Source organism: Oncorhynchus tshawytscha, linkage group LG30 (genome assembly GCF_018296145.1).
Source record: "Oncorhynchus tshawytscha isolate Ot180627B linkage group LG30, Otsh_v2.0, whole genome shotgun sequence".
Classification (NCBI taxonomy): Eukaryota; Metazoa; Chordata; class Actinopteri; order Salmoniformes; family Salmonidae; genus Oncorhynchus; species Oncorhynchus tshawytscha.
In genome coordinates, this window is record NC_056458.1 from 18,344,044 (window position 1) to 18,371,329 (window position 27,286).

A 27,286-nucleotide genomic window follows, 5' to 3' on the forward strand; every position below is an offset into this window, starting at 1 on the left:
CAGTCCAGCCTCTCTCAGCCTATTTCGGACAGTCTGAGCACTGATGGAGGGATTGTGCATTCCTGGTGTAACTCGGGCAGTTGTTGTTGCCATCCTGTACCTGTCCCGCAGGTGTGATGTTCAGATGTACCGATCATCTGCAGGTGTTGTTACACGTAGTCTACCACTATGAGGCCATTCAGCTATCCTTCCTGTCTCCCCGTAGCGCTGTCTTAGGTGTCTCACAGCACGGACATTGCAATTTTTTGCCCTAGCCACATCTGCAGTCCTTATGCCTCCTTGAGCATGCCTAAGGCACGTTCACACAGATGAGCAGGGACCCTGGGCATCTTTCTTTTGGTGTTTTTCATACTCAGTAGAAAGGCCTCGTTAGTCTCCTAATTTTTCATAACTGTGACATTAGTTGCCTACCGTCTGTAAGCTGTTAGTGTCTTAACGACCGTTCCACAGGTGCCTGTTCATTAATTGTTTATGGTTCATTGAACAAGCATTGGAAACAGTGTTTAAACCCTTTACAATGAAGATCTGTGAAGTTATTTAGATTTTTATGAATGATCTTTGAAAAGACAGGGTCCTAAAAAGGGGACGTTTCTTTTTGTTGCTGAGTTTATGTTTTCTTATTAAATAATAGTTACATAAAATGGAAAACGTTTTTGTCATTTGAAAGTGTTTTTATATGGTTTCAAAGGGACAGCATTTACCACCGCAATGAAATGATGACCCTTCAGCAGATAACAATCCAAAGGAAAAACATGCTACTTCATACATTTTTTATTTTACTTTTAAAATGTTCAGTTCATCCACCATTTTATATCATCCATAGAACCATGCCCCAGGCCATGTCCAACCCAGTCACTGATATTCTAATATACCCCACTCCAACCCCCCTCCCCAACCCCAAGCGCAGCGTTCCATTCAATAATAACAACAAAACATACCCATGCACCTCTTAAGGTATTAACATGAAACAAAATGCAGCTGAAACATAACACAACTATGTACCTTGCCACAAAAGAAAAGCAAAAGGCCAGAACAGAGGCAGAACAAAGCTAATTTTACCATACAGTCTCTTTAATTAGCGCATAATTAAAGCATATTTAGCTTCCTTATTTATATGCATAGTAACCATACTATCACCATAGCACATTTAGAGGAGATGTCCTAAAGACTAGCAGGGTAGTGGTGGCTCCACGGAGGACAGACACACTAGTGAGCTGCATACGAATAAGCCCCAGACCCCTCTTCCTGTCCACTCTCAGCCCTCCTGGCTGTAGCATAAGCATTTTACATTTGAGTCATTTAGCAGACGCTCTTATCCAGAGTGACTTACTGGGGAAATTAGGGTCTTCTTGTCGTTCATTCCTGTGCAGAGCAGAGAGAAGCAGTGTCTTTAAGGGCTTGTAATGATTTCCTGTTTCGAGATGAACAGAACATGGATACGGTCGTTATGGCGTGAAGGGTTAATCCATCAGCTGTAATTACAAAAGATTTGTTTCTTGCTGTTTACCACTCACTGTTATCTGCCATACTACTCTTTCATTCAGCATTGGAAAGACAACAAGCATGATCTCTTCCAGTCCTATGATTGACTTGATGTCATAAGAGTGCTGAGACTGACAGTGGATCAACTAGGGCTGCACGATATGGGCAAAAAATACAAATCTAAAAAGCATCGTTCTTGTTTGGAACACTATTTGGACTGCATCTGACGTAAAGGAACAGCATACAAATGTATAGGGAATCTAACAGTGAGGAGGAAATGCTCTGCTGAGTGACAGGCGCATGGTGTGTGTGGGACGGCCACAAAAGGAGAGACACAGATTAAACTATAAAAACAGACGTTACACCCAGTTAAGTGTTTCAAGATATTGCACGCCATATGGATCTCTTGCGATATGGATATTGCACATGTCAATATTGTGAGCTCTGTGAATTTGCTTAATTGTGCAGCCCTACTCAAATCCCTGGAAACGTCTGTGCTGTCACACTAAATCCATTCCAAACTTTCTCACAACCCCATGCATGACTCTCACAAACAACAAGGGTGCCTGTCCAATTAAGCATCCACAACCCCAATATGGAATTTAGTAGAGTCGGGAGAAAATGAATTAATTGTATTACTAACAGAAAAAGGCAGAATTTAACATGCTCTCTCCATGCCATCAGGTCCTGGTCCTGAGTCAACTTCCATCCATCATCCTCTCATCACAGGCTCTCCTCACACGACGGACCCTTGCCCAGCTTATGACAGGGCCAAATAGTAACAGCCCAGTGAGGGTCCTGAGCTCTCCATCCTGGGGCCCCATGGCAGTACACACATGGTTAATGCTATTTGGCCATGCCAGAATGGACAGATGAATAGCCCTTCCTAATCACTCATTATCATTTTCCTTTTAACCACTAACCCTAACCTTAATCGTTACCCTAATGTTACCCCTCACTTCAAACTCTAAACTGAGAACAATAGCTGATGTACTTACTCATCAGTATAGCTATACAGTAGTTTGTCCTTTCTAGCATGGCCGTCAAGTATCTACTTCCTCCCTGCTCTACTCTACCTGTTTGATCATCTCCCCCGTCCGGCTCTCGATTACGATGGTCTTGGTATCCTTGACAGGCGATGTGGAATTGTAGTCATCAGTTAGCAGGCCCAGGAGGGGGTACTGGTTCCTGTACCTACACATCAGTTATACACAGTAAGGACCGCATACTGGTTGGTTAAGTACCTACTGTACACCAGGACAAAATCCTGTTTTGGGAAATACCACACTAGGCATCCGAAATTACATGAACCCATTTTAGAGGAGCTACTGCCCCAAATATTCCCCATAAAATAGGCTCATGGTATTGATGGGCTGACCTTTTGGTGATAGTGGTCGTGGTGACGTTCTTGGAGCTGTCTCTCTTCTTCTCCTGCTGCAACCGCCAGATGTCCTGGAGGTTAAAGATCAGAGATGGGAGATCAGAGGTGAATAGGGAGGGAGGAGGAGGAATGAGGTCTGTGCCGTAATATAGGTGTTAATGATGGAGCTAAAGGTGCACAACGTGTCAGGTAAATACATTCCTGAGGTGACATTAAAGGATCCTTTGGAGCCAAATTAACACAACAACTGTGAGATAATATAGTCAGACTGGCCTAAACAAAACCAATCACTTAATTACAGAAACAAGTTAGGCAACAAACCCAATAAGCGGGGTAGGAACAAATCTAGAAGCAGGGTGAGGACAGACCCTAGAAGCAGGGTGAGGACAGACCCTATGAGCAGGGTGAGGACAGACCCTAGAAGCAGGGTAAGAACAAATCTAGAAGCAGGGTGAGGACAGACCCTATGAGCAGGGTGAGGACAGACCCTATGAGCAGGGTGAGGACAGACCCTAGAAGCAGGGTGAGGACAGACCCTAGAAGCAGGGTAAGAACAAATCTAGAAGCAGGGTGAGGACAGACCCTATGAGCAGGGTGAGGACAGACCCTAGAATCAGGGTGAGGACAGACCCTAGAAGCAGGGTGAGGACAGAACCTAGAAGCAGGGTGAGGACAGACCCTAGAAGCAGGGTGAGGACAGACCCTAGAAGCAGGGTGAGGACAGACCCTAGAAGCAGGGTAAGAACAAATCTAGAAACAGGGTGAGGACAGACCCTATGAGCAGGGTGAGGACAGACCCTATGAGCAGGGTGAGGACAGACCCTAGAAGCAGGGTGAGGACAGACCCTAGAAGCAGGGTAAGAACAAATCTAGAAGCAGGGTGAGGACAGACCCTATGAGCAGGGTGAGGACAGACCCTATGAGCAGGGTGAGGACAGACCCTAGAAGCAGGGTGAGGACAGACCCTAGAAGCAGGGTGAGACAGACCCTAGAAGCAGGGTGAGGACAGACCCTAGAAGCAGGGTGAAGACAGACCCTAGAAGCAGGGTGAGGACAGACACTATGAGCAGGCTGAGGACAGACCCTAGAAGCAGGGTGAGGACAGACCCTAGAAGCAGGGTGAGGACAGACCCTAGAAGCAGGGGACAGACCCTAGAAGCAGGGTGGTCAGACCCTATGAGCAGGGTGAGGACAGACCCTATGAGCAGGGTGAGGACAGACCCTATGAGCAGGGTGAGGACAGACCCTATGAGCAGGGTGAGGACAGACCCTATGAGCAGGGTGAGGACAGACCCTATGAGCAGGGTGAGGACAGACCCTAGTAGCAGGGTGAGGACAGACCCTAGAAGCAGGGTGAGGACAGACCCTAGAAGCAGGGTAAGAACAAATCTAGAAGCAGGGTGAGGACAGACCCTAGAAGCAGGGTGAGGACAGACCCTAGAAGCAGGGTGAGGACAGACCCTATGAGCAGGGTGAGGACAGACCCTATGAGCAGGGTGAGGACAGACCCTATGAGGACAGCAGGGTGAGGACAGACCCTAGAAGCAGGGTGAGGACAGGACAGACCTAGAAGCAGGGTGAGGACAGACCCCAGGGTGAGGACAGACCCTAGAATCAGGGTGAGGACAGACCCTAGAAGCAGGGTGAGGACAGAACCTAGAAGCAGGGTGAGGACAGACCCTAGAAGCAGGGTGAGGACAGACCCTAGAAGCAGGGTGAGGACAGACCCTAGAAGCAGGGTAAGAACAAATCTAGAAACAGGGTGAGGACAGACCCTATGAGCAGGGTGAGGACAGACCCTATGAGCAGGGTGAGGACAGACCCTAGAAGCAGGGTGAGGACAGACCCTAGAAGCAGGGTAAGAACAAATCTAGAAGCAGGGTGAGGACAGACCCTATGAGCAGGGTGAGGACAGACCCTAGAAGCAGGGTGAGGACAGACCCTAGAAGCAGGGTGAGGACAGACCCTAGAAGCAGGGTGAGGACAGACCCTAGAAGCAGGGTGAGGACAGACCCTAGAAGCAGGGTGAAGACAGACCCTAGAAGCAGGGTGAGGACAGACACTATGAGCAGGCTGAGGACAGACCCTAGAAGCAGGGTGAGGACAGACCCTAGAAGCAGGGTGAGGACAGACCCTAGAAGCAGGGTGAGGACAGACCCTATGAGCAGGGTGAGGAACAGACCCTATGAGCAGGGTGAGGACAGACCCTATGAGCAGGGTGAGACAGACCCTATGAGCAGGGTGAGGACAGACCCTAGAGCAGGGTGAGGACAGACCCTATGAGCAGGGTGAGGACAGACCCTAGAAGCAGGGTGAGGACAGACCCTAGAAGCAGTGAGGACAGACCCTAGAAGCAGGGTAAGGACAGACCCTAGAAGCAGGGTGAGGAAGAACAAATCTAGAAGCAGGGTGAGGACAGACCCTAGAAGCAGGGTGAGGACAGACCCTAGAAGCAGGGTGAGGACAGACCCTATGAAGCAGGGTGAGGACAGACCCTAGAAGCAGGGTGAGGACAGACCCTAGAAGCAGGGTGAGGACAGACCCTAGAAGCAGGGTGAGGACAGACCCTAGAAGCAGGGTAAGAACAAATCTAGAAACAGGGTGAGGACAGACCCTAGAAGCAGGGTGAGGACAGACCCTATGAGCAGGGTGAGGACAGACCCTAGAAGCAGGGTGAGGACAGACCCTAGAAGCAGGGTGAGGACAGACCCTAGAAGCAGGGTGAGCACAGACCCTAGAAGCAGGGTGAGGACAGACCCTAGAAGCAGGGTGAGCACAGACCCTAGAAGCAGGGTGAGGACAGACCCTATGAGCAGGGTGAGGACAGACCGCTATGAAGCAGGGTGAGGACAGACCCTATGAGCAGGGTGAGGACAGACCCTATGAGGCAGGGCAGGGGACAGCAGGGTGAGGACAGACCCTATGAGCAGGGTGAGGACAGACCCTAGAAGCAGGGTGAGGACAGACCCTAGAAGCAGGGTGAGGACAGACCCTAGAAGCAGGGTAAGAACAAATCTAGAAGCAGGGTGAGGACAGACCCTAGAAGCAGGGTGAGGACAGACCCTAGAAGCAGGGTGAGGACAGACCCTAGAAGCAGGGTGAGGACAGACCCTGAGGACAGACCCTAGAAGCAGGGTGAGGACAGACCCTAGAAGCAGGGTGAGGACAGACCCTAGAAGCAGGGTGAGGACAGACCCTAGAAGCAGGGTGAGGACAGACCCTAGAAGCAGGGTGAGGACAGACCCTAGAAGCAGGGTGAGGACAGACCCTATGAGCAGGGTGAGGACAGACCCTATGAGCAGGGTGAGGACAGACCCTATGAGCAGGGTGAGGACAGACCCTAGAAGCAGGGTGAGGACAGACCCTAGAAGCAGGGTGAGGACAGACCCTAGAAGCAGAAGCAGGGTAAGGACAGAAATCTAGAAGCAGGGTGAGGACAGACCCTAGAAGCAGGGTGAGGACAGACCCTATGAAGCAGGGTGAGGACAGACCCTAGAAGCAGGGTGAGGACAGACCCTAGAAGCAGGGTGAGGACAGACCCTAGAAGCAGGGTGAGACAGACCCTAGAAGCAGGGTGAGGACAGACCCTAGAAGCAGGGTGAGCACAGACCCTAGAAGCAGGGTGAGGACAGACCCTATGAGCAGGGTGAGGACAGAGCTATGAACAGGGTGAGGACAGACCCTATGAGCAGGGTGAGGACAGACCCTATGAGCAGGGTGAGGACAGACCCTATGAGCAGGGTGAGGACAGACCCTATGAGCAGGGTGAGGACAGACCCTAGAAGCAGGGTGAGGACAGAACCTAGAAGCAGGGTGAGGACAGACCCTAGAAGCAGGGTAAGAACAAATCTAGAAGCAGGGTGAGGACAGACCCTAGAAGCAGGGTGAGGACAGACCCTATGAGCAGGGTGAGGACAGACCCTAGAAGCAGGGTGAGGACAGACCCTAGAAGCAGGGTGAGACAGACCCTAGAAGCAGGGTGAGGACAGACCCTAGAAGCAGGGTGAGGACAGACCCTATGAAGCAGGGTGAGGACAGACCCTATGAAGCAGGGTGAGGACAGACCCTAGAAGCAGGGTGAGGACAGACCCTATAGAAGCAGGGTGAGGACAGACCCCAGGGTGAGGACAGATGAGCAGGGTGAGGACAGACCCTATGAGCAGGGTGAGGACAGACCCTATGAGCAGGGTGAGGACAGACCCTAGAGCAGGGTGAGGACAGACCCTAGAAGCAGGGTGAGGACAGACCCTAGAAGCAGGGTGAGGACAGACCCTAGAAGCAGGGTGAGGACAGACCATAGAAGCAGGGTGAGCACAGACCATAGAAGCAGGGTGAGACAGACCCTATAAGCAGGGTGAGGACAGACCCTAGAAGCAGGGTGAGGACAGACCCTAGAAGCAGGGTGAGGACAGACCCTAGAAGCAGGGTGAGGACAGACCCTAGAAGCAGGGTGAGGACAGACCCTAGAAGCAGGGTGAGACAGACCCTATAAGCAGGGTGAGGACAGACCCTAGAAGCAGGGTGAGGACAGACCCTAGAAGCAGGGTGAGGACAGACCCTAGAAGCAGGGTGAGGACAGACCCTAGAAGCAGGGTGAGGACAGACCCTAGAGCAGGGTGAGGACAGACCCTGAGGACAGACCCTAGAAGCAGGGTGAGGACAGACCCTAGAAGCAGGGTGAGGACAGACCCTAGAAGCAGGGTGAGGACAGACCCAGGGTGAGCAGGGTGAGGACAGAACCTATGAGCAGGGTGAGGACAGACCCTAGAAGCAGGGTGAGGACAGACCCTAGAAGCACAGTAAGAACAAATCTAGAAGCAGGGTGAGGACAGACCCTAGAAGCAGGGTGAGGACAGACCCTATGAGCAGGGTGAGGACAGACCCTATGAGCAGGGTGAGGACAGACCCTATGAGCAGGGTGAGGACAGACCCTATGAGCAGGGTGAGGACAGACTCTATGAGCAGGGTGAGGACAGACCCTAGAAGCAGGGTAAGAACAAATCTAGAAACAGGGTGAGGACAGACCCTAGAAGCAGGGTGAGGACAGACCCTATGAGCAGGGTGAGGACAGACCCTAGAAGCAGGGTGAGGACAGACCCTAGAAGCAGGGTGAGGACAGACCCTAGAAGCAGGGTGAGGACAGACCCTAGAAGCAGGGTGAGGACAGACCCTAGAAGCAGGGTGAGACAGACAGACCCAGGGTGAGGACAGACCCTAGAAGCAGGGTGAGGACAGACCCTAGAAGCAGGGTGAGGACAGACCCTATGAAGCAGGGTGAGGACAGACCCTATGAGCAGGGTGAGGACAGGACAGACCCTATGAGCAGGGCGAGGACAGACCCTATGAAGCAGGGTGAGGACAGACCCTATGAGCAGGGTGAGGACAGACCCTATGAGCAGGGTGAGGACAGACCCTATGAGCAGGGTGAGGACAGACCCTAGAAGCAGGGTGAGGACAGACCCTAGAAGCAGGGTGTTGACAGACCCTAGAAGCAGGGTAAGAACAAATCTAGAAACAGGGTGAGGACAGACCCTAGAAGCAGGGTGAGGACAGACCCTATGAGCAGGGTGAGGACAGACCCTAGAAGCAGGGTGAGGACAGACCCTAGAAGCAGGGTGAGGACAGACCCTAGAAGCAGAGTGAGCACAGACCCTAGAAGCAGGGTGAGGACAGACCCTAGAAGCAGGGTGAGGACAGACCCTAGAAGCAGGGTGAGGACAGACCCTATGAGCAGGGTGAGGACAGACCCTATGAACAGGGTGAGGACAGACCCTATGAGCAGGGTGAGGACAGACCCTATGAGCAGGGCGAGGACAGACCCTATGAGCAGGGCGAGGACAGACCCTATGAGCAGGGTGAGGACAGACCCTAGAAGCAGGGTGAGGACAGAACCTAGAAGCAGGGTGAGGACAGAACCTAGAAGCAGGGTAAGAACAAATCTAGAAGCAGGGTAAGAGAACAAAGCAGGGTGAGGAGAGCAGGGTGAGGACAGACCCTAGAAGCAGGGTGAGGACAGACCCTAGAAGCAGGGTGAGGACAGACCCTATGAGCAGGGCGAGGACAGACTCTAGAGCAGGGTGAGGACAGAACCTAGAAGCAGGGTGAGGACAGACCCTAGAAGCAGGGTGAGGACAGAAGAACAAATCTAGAAGCAGGGTGAGGACAGACCTAGAAGCAGGGTGAGGACAGACCCTAGAGCAGGGTGAGGACAGACCCTAGAAGCAGGGTGAGGACAGACCCCTAGAAGCAGGGTGAGCACAGACCCTAGAAGCAGGGTGAGGACAGACCCTATGAGCAGGGTGAGGACAGACCCTATGAACAGGGTGAGGACAGACCCTATGAGCAGGGCGAGGACAGACCCTATGGGCAGGGTGAGGACAGACCCTATGAGCAGGGTGAGGACAGACCCTATGAGCAGGGTGAGGACAGACCCTATGAGCAGGGTGAGGACAGACCCTGAGGACAGACCCTAGAAGCAGGGTGAGGACAGACCCTAGAAGCAGGGTGAGGACAGACCCTAGAAGCAGGGTGAGGACAGACCCAGGGTGAGGACAGAGAAGCAGGGTGAGCACAGACCATAGAAGCAGGGTGAGCACAGACCCTATAAGCAGGGTGAGGACAGACCCTAGAAGCAGGGTGAGGACAGACCCTAGAAGCAGGGTGAGGACAGACCCTAGAAGCAGGGTGAGGACAGACCCTAGAAGCAGGGTGAGGACAGACCATAGAAGCAGGGTGAGGACAGACCCTAGAAGCAGGGTGAGGACAGACCCTAGAAGCAGGGTGAGGACAGACCCTAGAAGCAGGGTGAGGACAGACCCTAGAAGCAGGGTGAGGACAGACCCTAGAAGCAGGGTGAGGACAGACCCTAGAAGCAGGGTGAGGACAGACCCTAGAAGCAGGGTGAGGACAGACCCTAGAAGCAGGGTGAGGACAGACCCTAGAAGCAGGACAGACCCTATGAGAGGGTGAGGACAGACCCTATGAGCAGGGTGAGGACAGACCCTATGAAGCAGGGTGAGGACAGACCCTATGAGCAGGGTGAGGACAGACCCTATGAGCAGGGTGAGGACAGACCCTATGGGCAGGGTGAGGACAGACCCTATGAGCAGGGTGAGGACAGACCCTATGAGCAGGGTGAGGACAGACCCTATGAGCAGGGTGAGGACAGACCCTATGAGCAGGGTGAGGACAGACCCTAGAAGCAGGGTGAGGACAGACCCTAGAAGCAGGGTGAGGACAGACCCTAGAAGCAGGGTGAGGACAGACCATAGAAGCAGGGTGAGCACAGACCATAGAAGCAGGGTGAGCACAGACCCTATAAGCAGGGTGAGGACAGACCCTAGAAGCAGGGTGAGGACAGACCCTAGAAGCAGGGTGAGGACAGACCCTAGAAGCAGGGTGAGGACAGACCCTAGAAGCAGGGTGAGGACAGACCATAGAAGCAGGGTGAGCACAGACCCTATAAGCAGGGTGAGGACAGACCCTAGAAGCAGGGTGAGGACAGACCCTAGAAGCAGGGTGAGGACAGACCCTAGAAGCAGGGTGAGGACAGACCCTAGAAGCAGGGTGAGGACAGACCCTAGAAGCAGGGTGAGGACAGACCCTAGAAGCAGGGTGAGGACAGACCCTAGAAGCAGGGTGAGGACAGACCCTATGAGCAGGGGTGAGGACAGAACCTATGAGCAGGGTGAGGACAGACCCTAGAAGCAGGGTGAGGACAGACCCTAGAAGCAGGGTAAGAACAAATCTAGAAGCAGGGTGAGGACAGACCCTAGAAGCAGGGTGAGGACAGACCCTATGAGCAGGGTGAGGACAGACCCTATGAGCAGGGTGAGGACAGACCCTATGAGCAGGGTGAGGACAGACCCTAGAAGCAGGGTGAGGACAGACCCTAGAAGCAGGGTGAGGACAGACCCTAGAAGCAGGGTGAGGACAGACCCTAGAAGCAGGGTGAGGACAGACCCTAGAAGCAGGGTGAGGACAGACCCTATGAGCAGGGTGAGGACAGACCCTATGAGCAGGGTGAGGACAGACCCTATGAGCAGGGTGAGGACAGACCCTATGAGCAGGGTGAGGACAGACTCTATGAGCAGGGTGAGGACAGACCCTAGAAGCAGGGTAAGAACAAATCTAGAAACAGGGTGAGGACAGACCCTAGAAGCACGGTGAGGACAGACCCTATGAGCAGGGTGAGGACAGACCCTAGAAGCAGGGTGAGGACAGACCCTAGAAGCAGGGTGAGGACAGACCCTAGAAGCAGGGTGAGCACAGACCCTAGAAGCAGGGTGAGGACAGACCCCAGAAGCAGGGTGAGCACAGACCCTAGAAGCAGGGTGAGGACAGACCCTATGAGCAGGGTGAGGACAGACCCTATGAACAGGGTGAGGACAGACCCTATGAGCAGGGTGAGGACAGACCCTATGAGCAGGGCGAGGACAGACCCTATGGGCAGGGTGAGGACAGACCCTATGAGCAGGGTGAGGACAGACCCTATGAGCAGGGTGAGGACAGACCCTATGAGCAGGGTGAGGACAGACCCTAGAAGCAGGGTGAGGACAGACCCTAGAAGCAGGGTGTTGACAGACCCTAGAAGCAGGGTAAGAACAAATCTAGAAACAGGGTGAGGACAGACCCTAGAAGCACGGTGAGGACAGACCCTATGAGCAGGGTGAGGACAGACCCTAGAAGCAGGGTGAGGACAGACCCTAGAAGCAGGGTGAGGACAGACCCTAGAAGCAGACAGTGAGCACAGACCCTAGAAGCAGGGTGAGGACAGACCCTAGAAGCAGGGTGAGCACAGACCCTAGAAGCAGGGTGAGGACAGACCCTATGAGCAGGGTGAGGACAGACGCTATGAACAGGGTGAGGACAGACCCTATGAGCAGGGTGAGGACAGACCCTATGAGCAGGGCGAGGACAGACCCTATGAGCAGGGCGAGGACAGACCCTATGAGCAGGGTGAGGACAGACCCTAGAAGCAGGGTGAGGACAGAACCTAGAAGCAGGGTGAGGACAGAACCTAGAAGCAGGGTAAGAACAAATCTAGAAGCAGGGTAAGAACAAATCTAGAAGCAGGGTGAGGACAGACCCTATGAGCAGGGTGAGGACAGACCCTAGAAGCAGGGTGAGGACAGACCCTAGAAGCAGGACAGTGAGGACAGACCCTAGAAGCAGGGTGAGGACAGACCCTAGAAGCAGGGTGAGGACAGACCCTAGAAGCAGGGGTGAAGCAGGGTGAGGACAGACCCTAGAAGCAGGGTGAGGACAGACCCTAGAAGCAGGGTGAGGACAGACCCTAGAAGCAGGGTGAGGACAGACCCTATGAGCAGGGTGAGGACAGACCCTATGAAGCAGGGTGAGGACAGACCCTATGAGCAGGGTGAGGACAGACCCTATGAGCAGGGTGAGGACAGACCCTATGAGCAGGGTGAGGACAGAGGAGCAGACCCTAGGACAGACCCTACGGCAGGGTGGGGACAGACCCTAGAAGCAGGGTGAGGACAGACCCTAGAAGCAGGGTGAGGACAGACCCTAGAAGCAGCGTGAGGACAGACCCTAGAAGCAGGGTGAGGACAGACCCTAGAAGCAGGGTGAGGACAGACCCTAGAAGCAGGGTGAGGACAGACCCTAGAAGCAGGGTGAGGACAGACCCTAGAAGCAGGGTGAGGACAGACCCTAGAAGCAGGGTGAGGACAGACCCTAGAAGCAGGGTGAGGACAGACCCTAGAAGCAGGGTGAAGAGGACAGACCCTAGAAGCAGGGTGAGGACAGACCCTAGAAGCAGGGTGAGGACAGACCCTAGAAGCAGGGTGAGGACAGACCCTAGAAGCAGGGTGAGGACAGACCCTAGAGCAGGGTGAGGACAGACCCTAGAAGCAGGACAGACCCTAGAAGCAGGGTGAGGACAGACCCTAGAAGCAGGGTGAGGACAGACCCTAGAAGCAGGGTAAGAACAAATCTAGAAGCAGGGTGAGGACAGACCCTATGAGCAGGGTGAGGACAGACCCTAGAAGCAGGGTGAGGACAGACCCTAGAAGCAGGGTAAGAACAAATCTAGAAGAAGCAGGGTGAGGACAGACCCTAGAAGCAGGGTGAGGACAGACCCTAGAAGCAGGGTGAGGACAGACCCTATGAGCAGGGTGAGGACAGACCCTAGCAGGGTGAGGACAGACCCTATGAGCAGGGTGAGGACAGACCCTATGAGCAGGGTGAGGACAGACCCTATGAGCAGGGTGAGGACAGACCCTAGAAGCAGGGTGAGGACAGACCCTAGAAGCAGGGTGAGGACAGACCCTAGAAGCAGGGTGAGGACAGACCCTAGAAGCAGGGTGAGGACAGACCCTAGAAGCAGGGGGAGGACAGACCCTATGAGCAGGGTGAGGACAGACCCTATGAGCAGGGTGAGGACAGACCCTATGAGCAGGGTGAGGACAGACCCTATGAGCAGGGTGAGGACAGACCCTAGAAGCAGGGTGAGGACAGACCCTAGAAGCAGGGTGAGGACAGACCCTATGAGCAGGGTGAGGACAGACCCTATGAGCTGAGGACAGACCCTAGAAGCAGGGTGAGGACAGACCCTAGAAGCAGGGTGAGGACAGACCCTAGAAGCAGGGTGAGGACAGACCCTAGAAGCAGGGTGAGGACAGACCCTATGAGCAGGGTGAGGACAGACCCTAGAGCAGGGTGAGGACAGACCCTGAGCAGGGTGAGGACAGACCCAGAGGGTGAGGACAGACCCTAGAGCAGGGTGAGGACAGACCCTATGAGCAGGGTGAGGACAGACCCTATGAGCAGGGTGAGGACAGACCCTATGAGCAGGGTGAGGACAGACCCTATGAGCAGGGTGAGGACAGACCCTATGAGCAGGGTGAGGACAGACCCTAGAAGCAGGGTGAGGACAGACCCTAGAAGCAGGGTGAGGACAGACCCTAGAAGCAGGGTGAGGACAGACCCTAGAAGCAGGGTGAGGACAGACCCTAGAAGCAGGGTGAGGACAGACCCTAGAAGCAGGGTGAGGACAGACCCTAGAAGCAGGGTGAGGACAGACCCTAGAAGCAGGGTGAGGACAGACCCTAGAAGCAGGGTGAGGACAGACCCTAGAAGCAGGGTGAGGACAGAACCTAGAAGCAGGGTGAGGTCAGACCCTATGAGCAGGGTGAGGACAGACCCTATGAGCAGGGTGAGGACAGACCCTAGAGCAGGGTGAGGACAGACCCTATGAGCAGGGTGAGGACAGACCCTATGAGCAGGGTGAGGACAGACCCTATGAGCAGGGTGAGGACAGACCCTATGAGCAGGGTGAGGACAGACCCTATGAGCAGGGTGAGGACAGACCTTATGAGCAGGGTGAGGACAGACCCTATGAGCAGGGTGAGGACAGACCCTAGAAGCAGGGTGAGGACAGACCCTAGAAGCAGGGTAAGAACAAATCTAGAAGCAGGGTGAGGACAGACCCTAGAAGCAGGGTGAGGACAGACCCTAGAAGCAGGGTGAGGACAGACCCTATGAGCAGGGTGAGGACAGACCCTATGAGCAGGGTGAGGACAGACCCTATGAGCAGGGTGAGGACAGACCCTATGAGCAGGGTGAGGACAGCAGAGCAGGGTGAGGACAGACCCTATGAGCAGGGTGAGGACAGACCCTAGAAGCAGGGTGAGGACAGACCCTAGAAGCAGGGTGAGGACAGACCCTAGAAGCAGGGTGAGGACAGACCCTAGAAGCAGGGGAGGACAGACCCTAGAAGCAGGGTGAGGACAGACCCTATGAGCAGGGTGAGGACAGACCCTATGAGCAGGGTGAGGACAGACCCTATGAGCAGGGTGAGGACAGACCCTATGAGCAGGGTGAGGACAGACCCTAGAAGCAGGGTGAGGACAGACCCTAGAAGCAGGGTGAGGACAGACCCTAGAAGCAGGGTAAGAACAAATCTAGAAGCAGGGTGAGGACAGACCCTATGAGCAGGGTGAGGACAGACCCTAGAAGCAGGGTGAGGACAGACCCTATGAGCAGGGTGAGGACAGACAGACCCTAGAGCAGGGTGAGGACAGACCCTATGAGCAGGGTGAGGACAGACCCTATGAGCAGGGTGAGGACAGACCTTATGAGCAGGGTGAGGACAGACCCTATGAGCAGGGTGAGGACAGACCCTATGAGCAGGGTGAGGACAGACCCTAGAAGCAGGGTGAGGACAGACCCTAGAAGCAGGGTGAGGACAGAACAAATCTAGAAGCAGGGTGAGGACAGACCCTATGAGCAGGGTGAGGACAGACCCTAGAAGCAGGGTGAGGACAGACCCTAGAAGCAGGGTGACAGACCCTATGAGCAGGGTGAGGACAGACCCTATGAGCAGGGTGAGGACAGACCCTATGAGCAGGGTGAGGACAGACCCTAGAAGCAGGGTGAGGACAGACCCTAGAAGCAGGGTGAGGACAGACCCTAGAAGCAGGGTGAGGACAGACCCTAGAAGCTAGAAGCAGGGTGAGGACAGACCCTAGAAGCAGGGGAGGACAGACCCTAGAAGCAGGGGAGGACAGACCCTGAGCAGGGTGAGGAGCAGGGTGAGGACAGACCCTAGAAGCAGGGTGAGGACAGACCCTAGAAGCAGGGTGAGGACAGACCCTAGACCCTAGAAGCAGGGTGAGGACAGACCCTAGAAGCAGGGTGAGGACAGACCCTAGAAGCAGGGTGAGGACAGACCCTAGAAGCAGGGTGAGGACAGACCCTATGAGCAGGGTGAGGACAGACCCTATGAGCAGGGTGAGGACAGACCCTAGAAGCAGGGTGAGGACAGACCCTAGAAGCAGGGTGAGGACAGACCCTAGAAGCAGGGTGAGGACAGACCCTAGAAGCAGGGTGAGGACAGACCCTAGAAGCAGGGTGAGGACAGACCCTATGAGCAGGGTGAGGACAGACCCTATGAGCAGGGTGAGGACAGACCCTATGAGCAGGGTGAGGACAGACCCTATGAGCAGGGTGAGGACAGACCCTAGAAGCAGGGTGAGGACAGACCCTAGAAGCAGGGTGAGGACAGACCCTAGAAGCAGGGTGAGGCAGACCCTAGAAGCATGGTGAGGACAGACCCTAGAAGCAGGGGAGGACAGACCCTAGAAGCAGGGGAGGACAGACCCTATGAGCAGGGTGAGGACAGACCCTATGAGCAGGGTGAGGACAGACCCTATGAGCAGGGTGAGGACAGACCCTAGAGCAGGGTGAGGACAGACCCTAGAAGCAGGGTGAGGACAGACCCTAGAAGCAGGGTGAGGACAGACCCTAGAAGCAGGGTGAGGACAGACCCTATGAGCAGGGTGAGGACAGACCCTAGAAGCAGGGTGAGGACAGACCCTAGAAGCAGGGTGAGGACAGACCCTAGAAGCAGGGTGAGGACAGACCCTAGAAGCAGGGTGAGGACAGACCCTATGAGCAGGGTGAGGACAGACCCTATGAGCAGGGTGAGGACAGACCCTATGAGCAGGGTGAGGACAGACCCTATGAGCAGGGTGAGGACAGACCCTAGAAGCAGGGTGAGGTCAGACCCTATGAGCAGGGTGAGGACAGACCCTATGAGCAGGGTGAGGACAGACCCTATGAGCAGGGTGAGGACAGACCCTATGAGCAGGGTGAGGACAGACCCTAGAAGCAGGGTGAGGACAGACCCTAGAAGCAGGGTGAGGACAGACCCTAGAAGCAGGGTGAGGACAGACCCTAGAAGCAGGGTGAGGACAGACCCTAGAAGCAGGGTGAGGACAGACCCTAGAAGCAGGGTGAGGACAGACCCTAGAAGCAGGGTGAGGACAGACCCTAGAAGCAGGGTGAGGACAGACCCTAGAAGCAGGGTGAGGACAGACCCTAGAAGCAGGGTGAGGACAGACCTAGAAGCAGGGTGAGGACAGACCCTATGAGCAGGGTGAGGACAGACCCTATGAGCAGGGTGAGGACAGACCCTATGAGCAGGGTGAGGACAGACCCTATGAGCAGGGTGAGGACAGACCCTATGAGCAGGGTGAGGACAGACCCTATGAGCAGGGTGAGGACAGACCCTATGAGCAGGGTGAGGACAGACCCTATGAGCAGGGTGAGGACAGACCTTATGAGCAGGGTGAGGACAGACCTTATGAGCAGGGTGAGGACAGACCCTATGAGCAGGGTGAGGACAGACCCTATGAGCAGGGTGAGGACAGACCCTAGAAGCAGGGTAAGAACAAATCTAGAAGCAGGGTGAGGACAGACCCTATGAGCAGGGTGAGGACAGACCCTATGAGCAGGGTGAGGACAGACCCTATGAGCAGGGTGAGGACAGACCCTATGAGCAGGGTGAGGACAGACCCTAGAAGCAGGGTGAGGACAGACCCTAGAAGCAGGGTGAGGACAGACCCTAGAAGCAGGGTGAGGACAGACCCTAGAAGCAGGGTGGACAGACCCTAGAAGCAGGGTGAGGACAGACCCTAGAAGCAGGGTGAGGACAGACCCTAGAAGCAGGGTGAGGAAAGACCCTAGAAGCAGGGTGAGGACAGACCCTATGAGCAGGGTGAGGACAGACCCTAGAAGCAGGGTGAGGACAGACCCTAGAAGCAGGGTGAGGAAAGACCCTAGAAGCAGGCTGTTTTTCTAATCCAAAACTGTTGGGTTAGTTTGGTTCTAGATTTGTCCAATTACAGGAGTAGACATTTCCTAGATCTGTATGTATCTAAGGGGCCGGGCTGACCAGTGACCAGTAGCTATGACCCCTGACCTCTTCCTGACGTTTGATGACGACCTCCCGCTGCTCCAGTGTTGTCAGCAGCTGTGTGATGCGGAGATGCAGGCTCTTGTCACCTGACCTCTCCGTGGTGTACTCTGTGGTGATCCGCGTCAGCTGGGACTGGACATACCGACAGATAGTCAGAGACACTCACAGTCAGTATAACCACTAGCTACCCATATTTCTTCTCACAAGCACAGTCAGTACTGCTACAGTACTTCCAACAGAGCAGGAAGGCCCCATCGCTGTATCCATGCATCCCTGTTGGCTTCTTTACCCTGAGGCTCTGCAGTTCCTTGTCCTTCTCCTGGCGCAGGGCAGCTAGCTGCTCTGAGTACTGACGTGACAGCTCCTCTGTATTCATCTGAATGGTGCTACTGCTGCACTGGCCAGCCAACTGGATGAAGATGGATACAGAGGGAGACACAAGTTAGTTAACAAGTTCGATCTATGAGAATAATTCTACAGTCGGATACTACAGTCATGAGTAAAAGGAATTGCTAACATGAGTAAAAGGAATTGCTAAGAGCTTATTCTCTGAAGTGAAATGGGTTAGAGCCAGAGATGGAGGAGGGTAGCGTTAGAGTACCTTCTGTTTGAGCATCTCATTTTCCTTCTCCAGGGCTCGGTAGCTGCCCTCCAGTTCTTTGATGCGGAAGTCCCTGTTTGAGTCTGTAGTGCGGCTGCTCAGAAGCTGAGTCTCCAGGGTCCGCTGGCTGGAGCTGGTCTCCTTCAGAGATATCTATATGGATGGATGGATGGATAAAGTTACCCACACACTGTCATACACCCATTGCACTAACATACAGGGCAGAGATACTCTCTTTCAAAAACACCTACAGAAGAGGTGTACACACAGGAAAACACACACAAGCAACACACAGTGGAAGAAACACACATACACACACTCTCACAAATTCTCACACACACACACCTACCTGTAGCTGTCTGTTGTTCTCTCGTATGGCCTCTAGGAGGCGGTCATACTGCTCAGCCTGGTCAGCCTTGAAGCTCAGGTCTCTCTCCAGGGACTCCTTCTCACTCTCCAGACGCTGGGAGAACAGAGACAGAGGCAGTAAGACTGTAAGATGGCCTGCCTGCATGTATATCTCAATGAGACAGTTAAGAGCATAAGAGGGTCCTACAGCGACCCAGGGCCCAGATCTTACCCTCAGATCCTCTGACATGTGGATCAGCTCCTCCCTCAGGCTGCTGAAGGTGGTCAGAAGGAGACGCATGGTCTTGTCTGCTGTCATACGGGTCTGAGAGGGTGGGAGCGAGGGAGTGAGGGAGAGAGAGCGAGGGAGTGAGGGAGAGAGAGCGAGAGAGATGAAAAATAAAGGAGAGATATTGATGAAAGAGAGGTTAGGTGAGGTTTAATGAGCCTGTTTCAGGCATAGTGGAGCCACCAAAGGAATATATTTTCCATAGGCAGATTGTCCATCGAAATGAACAAAAAATGATATAAATATTATATATTTTTTTATATAATGGACGCGACTTTTAGCCCAGCTTTTAGCCCAGCTTTTAGCCCAGCTTGGTAGGGGGACACGACTATTTTTCATAGCAATCTATGGCTGACCAGTGTGTAACGGCCGGCCCCCCTACCAAGCTGGGCTGGCCCGGTGGCGCAAATTCACAAGTCAAACGCACATCATCAGAGAGTGAGACCCACCCTGAATCTGTCAGTCACTCAGTCAAAACAGAAAAACGTAAAGGTGGTGCCAAAAAAGGGCTCTTGAGGCCGACGCATTTTCTAAAAGTTGTGGTTCTGTTTGTCCGAGTGTTGTGTCTGTGAGAAATGACAGATCAGCTGCAGTGGTGCAGGCAAGGAAGGAAGAAAACAGAGAAATACACACTCCTGCACACCGACACAGATCATGATGCCTACTGCTGCCAGTTAGTACAATATACAGCCAAAATATTAAGTCTATGAAATATATTTAATGTCGACTAAAGTAGGCTAATTAGGGAAGGGAGATTTTGGGCAGCATTTAGACACTTGTCTATTTGCAATATACCTGAACAAGTTGTTAGATTGGCTTTTATAACACATAGCGACGGCAATTGGTATCTACTAGACATGTACTCTGCATATTCCTCTTTTAACTAAACACAAGCCAAATGAAGGTACATTTGGGGACTGTGTATTTTAATTGCTTTACCAAAGATTATTCACTTCTGAATCTCAGTCTCTTCAGCCCAGCGAGTGAGTTATTGAGCTGTAGTAACAAGTGACTAACAAGTGTCAGATTACAAAGCCACCACTTCTTGGCAGAAAAATACGCATATGCACGCAGCACTGTCAAATGAAGCACAATGCTGGAAATCAATCTGCATCCATATACACTATTCCCAGCATCATTCTTGACAAACATAGAATGTCATATATTGAATTCAATAGAAGAAAACAGAGAGGGAGAGAGAGAGAGAGAGAGAGAGAGACTGCCAGTTCCTTAATATAGTCATTGGCTGTATTATACAGACAAAACATTAAGGAACTGGCAGTCTTTATCTCTACTGCTCTCTCTCTCTGTTGTCTTCTATTGAATTATATGTAGCCTAATATCTAAAGGGGGGGGGGCACTTGACATGCACTAATTTGAAATATGTATACTGAACAAAAATATAAACGCAACATTCAACAAACAGATTTTACTGAGTAACAGTTCATATAAGGAAATCAGTCAATTGAAAAACATTCATTAGGCCCTAATCTATGGATTTCCCATGACATGACAGGGGTGCAGCCTGGGTGGGCCTGAGATGGCATAGACCCACCCACCTGGCTGCCAGGCTGACCCAGTGGGGAGCCAGGCCCAGCCAATCAGAATGAGTTTTTCCCCACAAAAGGTCTTTATTACAAACAGAAATACTCCTTAGCATACTCCTTGTTCAGTATAGTTATGCTTTTATAATGTATAATATAAGCCAATGGTCATCTTTAAGGCATTTATTCAGTGATTTTCTTCTTTCTATAATATATGTGTTTATTCATTCACAACTAGAATGGATAACACTTTATTTGAAGGGTCAGTAATAAATCATTTATAAGGCATTTATAAATTCTGTGTTCACCATTTTTTATCATCACTCCCACATTAATCATCTATTTACTAATCATGATGAAGTATTTTTGCAGACCCTAATCTAAAGTGAGGGCTATTTATAAATATTATGAGTGACCAGTGTAATACGAGGTGTTGTAGTAGCTGACAGGCCCACCGGTTTGTGTCAAGTACTGTTGGGTTTTTCACACTCAACAGGTTTCCGTGTGTATCAAGAATGGTCCACCACCCAAAGGACATTCAGCCAACTTGACACAACTGTGGGAAGCATTGGAGTCAACATGGGCCAGCATCCCTGTGAAATGCTTTCAACACCTTGTAGAGTCCATGCCCTGATGAATTGAGGCTGTTGTGAGGGCAAAAGGGAATATTAGGAAGGTGTGTAAATAACTAGCGTACTAACATTTACAAATGTGGGCGTAATGATCAATAAATGGTGAGCAAAAGGTTTGCTCATAATGCCTTATAAATGGTTTATTATGGACCCTTAAAGTAATGTGTTACCCTGGGATGTTGATGGGCCCAGCACAGGCAGTGTGGTCCCCTGGTCCCAGTGATGCTAGTCTTATAAGCACAGACATCTAGCTGCTGCTGCACCAGTCAAGTGTAGTGGTTGTAGGGAGAAAACAGTGGATGGAGGGAGAAGACAGTGGATGTAGGGAGAAAACAGTGGTTGTAGGGAGAAAACAGTGGATGTAGGGAGAAAACAGTGGATGTAGGGAGAAAACAGTGGATGTAGGGAGAAAACAGTGGATGTAGGGAGAAGACAGTGGATGTAGGGAGAAAACAGTGGTTGTAGGGAGAAGACAGTGGATGTAGGGAGAAAACAGTGGATGTAGGGAGAAAACAGTGGATGTAGGGAGAAAACAGTGGATGTAGGGAGAAAACAGTGGATGTAGGGAGAAAACAGTGGATGTAGGGAGAAAACAGTGGATGTAGGGAGAAAACAGTGGTTGTAGGGAGAAGACAGTGGATGTAGGGAGAAAACAGTGGTTGTAGGGAGAAAACAGTGGATGTAGGGAGAAAACAGTGGATGTAGGGAGAAAACAGTGGATGTAGGGAGAAAACAGTGGATGTAGGGAGAAAACAGTGGATGTAGGGAGAAAACAGTGGTTGTAGGGAGAAAACAGTGGATGTAGGGAGAAAACAGTGGATGTAGGGAGAAAACAGTGGTTGTAGGGAGAAAACAGTGGATGTAGGGAGAAAACAGTGGTTGTAGGGAGAAAACAGTGGATGTAGGGAGAAAACAGTGGATGTAGGGAGAAAACAGTGGATGTAGCGAGAAAACAGTGGATGTAGGGAGAAAACAGAAAGAGACACACAAACTGACACGTGTACTGCCAGTTTATTGATATTGCGCCTCTATATTATATATGTAAGAGTAATTAACCTTTAGGATTGGGGGGACATGTATTGCAATGTAAGTAGTTAGCCTTTCATAAGGTATTATGAGCCAATGGTCATCTATTAGGCATTTATTCAGTAATCTTTCTTCCTTCTGCAGAGAGACAGCACAACAGGGAGGCAACAGAGTCACAGTTAAAGTGGTGAGTTGTATCTCCAATGGTGATTTACATGTTATATTTGTCTTAAACATGAGCTGGTTAAAAAGGAGGAGGACCATGTTTCAAGGGTCACTGATACAGTAAATGGTGAGAAACACTGTACTATAGTTGCCTATGTTATGTGTCAGTAGCATTACTGCCTGTGTGTGTAAGTAGCAGGTGCGGTGATGTGGGCTGGTGTGGCTGAAATGCCAGGGCTGAATTTTTGTCCCAGTCCGACCTTGGTGTTACCTGCAGCAGGTAGCGGAGCTGCTGTTTGGTCAGCTCAGATGCTCCTTTGGGGATCAGGGCCTCAATGTCCTCTCTCTTTACCTGCATACACACAAATGGTTACTTTCATTTCCAGCATATATAAATAGCTACTGTACAGCAATTTAAACAATACAAGACTAATATGATGTTATGTAAAACCATCGGTCGCTCCTCCCTGCTGTACCTTGTAGTCATTACTGGGATCTAAGAGGTGTTTCCTGGGAAAGAGATGGAAAGGTAAACACATTACAGGGCATGACAAACACACAATTAGACTAAATAAACCATCTTTGTCTCCAGTCTACACATGTTATGATGGAGTTAGCAGCAGGGATGTGTTTGTTCAGTGAATCACAGGTAGTATGAGTAAACAGAGAGTCTAGAGAAATGAGAGAAGTCAGGTCTGACTGACGGTTGTAATGCCTAGTGACTAATTACAGGGTTTACGGTGATGGATGACACTGCAGGTGTATTTAGGACGTGTATTTAAGCTGTGAGATTATATTACTGAGTTTTACATGAAATTCCTGTGAATTTTACATTATTACATTGTACACCTTTATATATATATATATATATAATCACCTCAATTGAATCCATTTTAAATTCAGAATGGAACACAACATGTGGAAAAAGTCAAGGGGTTTGAATACTTTCTGAAGGCACTGCATGTATTATATTCAGTTATAGAGCCTCTCAGTTAGAATACTAGCCCACTGCCTGCCTCACACCTTGATGGTATTTTATGGCCCCACCTGGCAAGTTAAGAGAGGTATAGGGACTGTGCCAAAGTCACAGAATGGCACTTGATCCAGACAGAGACAGCCAGGTATGCATTAATGAATCAATTATACTATCATACAATCAATTTGACTGTGTTTTTACCAATCTAACTACATAACAACATAATAGTAATCATTTATTTTAATGGTAAATCTCTATTGATAAACTGGGTAAATCAAGATGTAAGCTAGGCCTATTCCCAATACGGTTGAATGCATATTCAATAGGAGTGTGTGCATCTACAAGTATTGAGTTATTGAGATGGTTTTGGCTGATTTCATTGGGCTACAAATGATTAACAATCTGTTTCCTTTCCATTTGGAACTTATTTTATTGTGCTGATCAACAACATTTGTATAGAAAAAGCAATCGGTTATTTGATAAAAGTGTGCCCCGTCTCTAAGACCTAATGACGTCATTCACACACACAGTGAGAGAGAGCAGAGACGTGACTGAGGCGAAGCAGACTAAGTTAATTAATAAAGTTCTTGGCAATGACTGTATGATTTTTGGTGACAGCTTTGAAATCCTCATATTTTGTGTTATGGTTCTAGGGTAGTGAATTGATGTTAGTACTAGGGTAGTGAATTGATGTTAGTACTAGGGTAGTGAATTGATGTTAGTACTAGGGTAGTGAATTGATGTTAGTACTAGGGTAGTGAATTGATGTTAGTACTAGGGTAGTGAATTGATGTTAGTACTAGGGTAGTGAATTGATGTTAGTACTAGGGTAGTGAATTGATGTTAGTACTAGGGTAGTGAATTGATGTTAGTACTAGGGTAGTGAATTGATGTTAGCTTCAGCTGTAAACTAGTAAGGAAAGTTAGCTTACAAAACTGGAAGCTACCGATATCTTCTTGCCTAGACATTGTCTTGCGAACAGCAATGAACAGTTGCAACATTTCTACATGCCGTGTTGTGTTATTCAAGCGTGTTAGCTTCTGTGCAGCGTGAGTGGGGAGCTAACATGATGGAGCCTAGCTACAGATTGTACCGGAAATAATGTGATATAACCTAAGATTTTTGGTGTCCATTACTGGGCGTTACAGGAAGGCCCCATACAAACTGCCGCCATAGAGCATTCAACTAACCTGTTCTTGGCTATACTTCTTTGTTATCAATTCAGTGAAAAAAGTATTTCAGAAATGTCAGTTTCCAGTTGCAGGTGTTTTTTTTGCCAATGGGCAGAGTGAAAAATGGGGAGTTTTATCTCTAATCTCATGCTATTTCACACATTTTGCCATGAGGTTGAAAGGAAATATTGATGTTTTTGAGGTCAGGGATTCTTAAAAGACCGGACAATCTCAAAAAAAAATCCACAAATATTTGTCCTAAATATTATCAAAATTTGAAATATATATTTTGATAGACCAAAGTATCAGCTATCACACCATGTTAAGGAACAACCTCGTTTTTTTCATAAATCATTTTTACAATTATTGTAATTATTATAATTATTGTCAATTCTTTAAACAAGTGTTTGAAGTCCATGATTGACCTATTAAGGATCGGACCCTTTTTTCAATTTCCACCCAAAATGACATACCCAAATCTAACTGCCTGTAGCTCAGGACCTGAATGCATATTCCTGATACCATTTGAAAGGAAAACTTAGTTAAATGTACACTGAACAAAAATTTTAACGCAACATGCAACAATTACAAAGATTTTCCTGAGTTACAGTTCATATCAGGAAATCAGTCAATTGAAATAATTCAATAGGCCCTAATCTATGGATTTCACATGACTGGGAATACAGATATGCATCTGTTGATCACAGATACCTTAAAAAAAGGTATGGGCATGGATCAGAAAACCAGTCAATATCTGCTGTGACCATAATTTGCCATCGTCCAGCACGACACATCTCCTTTGTATAGAGTTGATCAGGCTCTTGATTGTAGCCTGTGGAATGTTGCCCCACCCCTCTACAATGGCTGTGTGAAGTTGCTGGATATTGGTGGGAACTGGATCATGCTGTGATACAGTACACATCGATCCATAGCATTCCAAAACATGCTCAATGGGTGACATGTCTGGTGAGTATGAGAATTGTGTACAGATCCTTGCGACATGCGGCCATGCAGTATCATGCTGAAACATGTGGTGATAAGTGTGGATGAATGGCATGACAATTGGCCTCAGGATCTCATCACGGTATCTCTGACCATTCAAATTGCCATTGATAAAATCCAATTGTGCTTGTTGTCTGTAGCTTATGCCTGCCCATACCATAACCCCACCGCAGGGCACAACGTTGACATCAGCCAACCGCTCGCCCACACAACACCATCTATCTACCCGGTACAGTTGAAACCGGGGTTCATCAAAGAAGAGCACACATCTCCAAAATGCCATTGGCTGTGAACGGTGAGCATTTGCCCACTGAAGTCGCTTACAACACCGAACTGCAGTCAGGTCAAAACCCTGGTAAGGATAACGAGCACACAGATTAGCTTCCCTGGGATGGTTTCAGGCAGTTTGTGCAGAAATTCTTTGGTTGTGCAAACCCACAGTTTCATCAGCTGTCTGGGTGGCTGGTCTCAGACAATCGCAGGTGAAGAATCTGGATGGGGAGGTCCTGGGCTGGCGCAGTTACAGGTCTGCGGTTGTGAGACCAGTTGGACACACTGGCAAATTCTCTATAACGACATTGCTTATGGTAGAGAAATTAACATTAAATTCTCTGGCATCAGCTCTGGTGGACATTCTTGCAGTCAGCATGCCAATTGCACGCTCCCTAAAAACTTGAGACATCTGTGGCATTGTGTTGTGCACACAGGTACATATTGTCCCCAGCACAAGGTGTACCTGTGTAGTGATCATGCTCTTTAATCAGCTTCTTGATATGCCAAACCTGTCAGGTGGACGGATTATTTTGGCAAAGGAGAAATGCTCACTAACAGGGATGTAAACAAATTTGTGCACAAAATTAGAGAGAAATAAGCTTTTAGTGCGTGTGGAAAATTTCTGGTATCTTTTATTTCACCTCATGAAACTTAGGACCAACACTTTTCTACATGTAATGAGGACATGAATAAGGGGTCCTTATGGTATAGCTCACCCTGCTCATTCCAAGTCAATCTGAGTTGACCAAATCTCTGGACACATCTTTTAGGAATCACAGTTTTGAGAGAAATATTCTTTCAATTCACAGAGGGGTATTGCAAGAAACTACATAAGATCATGTTTCAGTTAATATCCATTATTGCATTTAAAAAAAAAATGTAAACACTTTTTTAGAGTTTGAAATTTGTTCTGGACAAGGGCATTTCCAGGCATAGAGCCAACATGGAAATGGCTAATATTTAAAGTATTTAGAAAATTCTAAAAACAAATATTTTCCATATAAAATTCCCATTAATGTACATTTGAAACTAAAATAATGCAACAAAATTCAACAACAACAAAAAAGTTCCCCTGCAGGACAAGGATTTTCCTGACTTTTAAGATTCCCTGAGCTAATTTCCTGCTATTCAAAAATTAATAATCCATGAGGCTGAGAGAAAATGTTGCAATTTTAAAGCACACTTCCTGTAATATATATATATATTCAAAGCTCGTGGGCCCTCGGGCCTTGCGAGGGCTGAGGGGCTGTGTGCCACGCCACTGTATTTCATACTGTAGCCTAGTCTGGACAGTTCAGTAGGATCTAGATTTGCCCTCTCCCTTGGGTTTCTGTCTTGTTTCTTTCTTATTGATTCTGTTACGTGTTGTGCTGGGGGGAAAAGCTATATATATAAATATGGCTATATGTTGAGAAAATCAAAACACACCTTCCACGTATCTTGGCCACGTGTTCTGAGATGCAGGTGTGGATGTCACAGTTCTTCCTGTAAACCTCCGCCAGCAGCTCTCCGAAGAAACGTGTGTCCATCTTCACCACGGGCACTACCTCCCTCACCTCACTCTTTATCCCCACCTGAGACACGCTCTCTATCACCCTCTTCACCACATTCTCCTTAACGATGTTCACCATCTCCTCTTTAACCTCCTCCACCTCCTGGGGAAAAAGAG

General features: G+C 50.1%; 1 protein-coding gene across 1 annotated transcript; it reads right to left on the reverse strand.

Annotated features, from left to right (window-relative positions):
• Positions 1–740: 740 nt before the first annotated feature.
• Positions 741–27,286, reverse strand: LOC112228621 (protein POF1B). Its single transcript, XM_024394088.2, has 11 exons — positions 27,046–27,286; positions 22,670–22,703; positions 22,465–22,545; positions 18,770–18,862; positions 18,539–18,652; positions 18,190–18,342; positions 17,878–17,997; positions 17,592–17,720; positions 2,861–2,934; positions 2,559–2,676; positions 741–1,362 (listed from the first exon to the last, which is right to left on the reverse strand). Exons 1-11 carry the CDS (start codon positions 27,246–27,248, stop codon positions 1,357–1,359), a joined length of 1,125 nt encoding a protein of 374 aa, XP_024249856.1. The 5' UTR covers positions 27,249–27,286; the 3' UTR covers positions 741–1,356.

Excerpts from the sequence above, each read along its gene's own strand:
- LOC112228621 (XM_024394088.2), bottom strand. The coding sequence starts at position 27,248 with ATGGTGAACATCGTTAAGGAGAATGTGGTGAAGAGGGTGATAGAGAGC. Across the intron at positions 22,546-22,669 it reads ATCCCAGTAATGACTACAAG|GTAAAGAGAGAGGACATTGA; the intron begins GTACAGCAGGGA and ends GTGTGTATGCAG. Across the intron at positions 18,343-18,538 it reads AGAACAACAGACAGCTACAG|ATATCTCTGAAGGAGACCAG; the intron begins GTAGGTGTGTGT and ends CCATCCATATAG.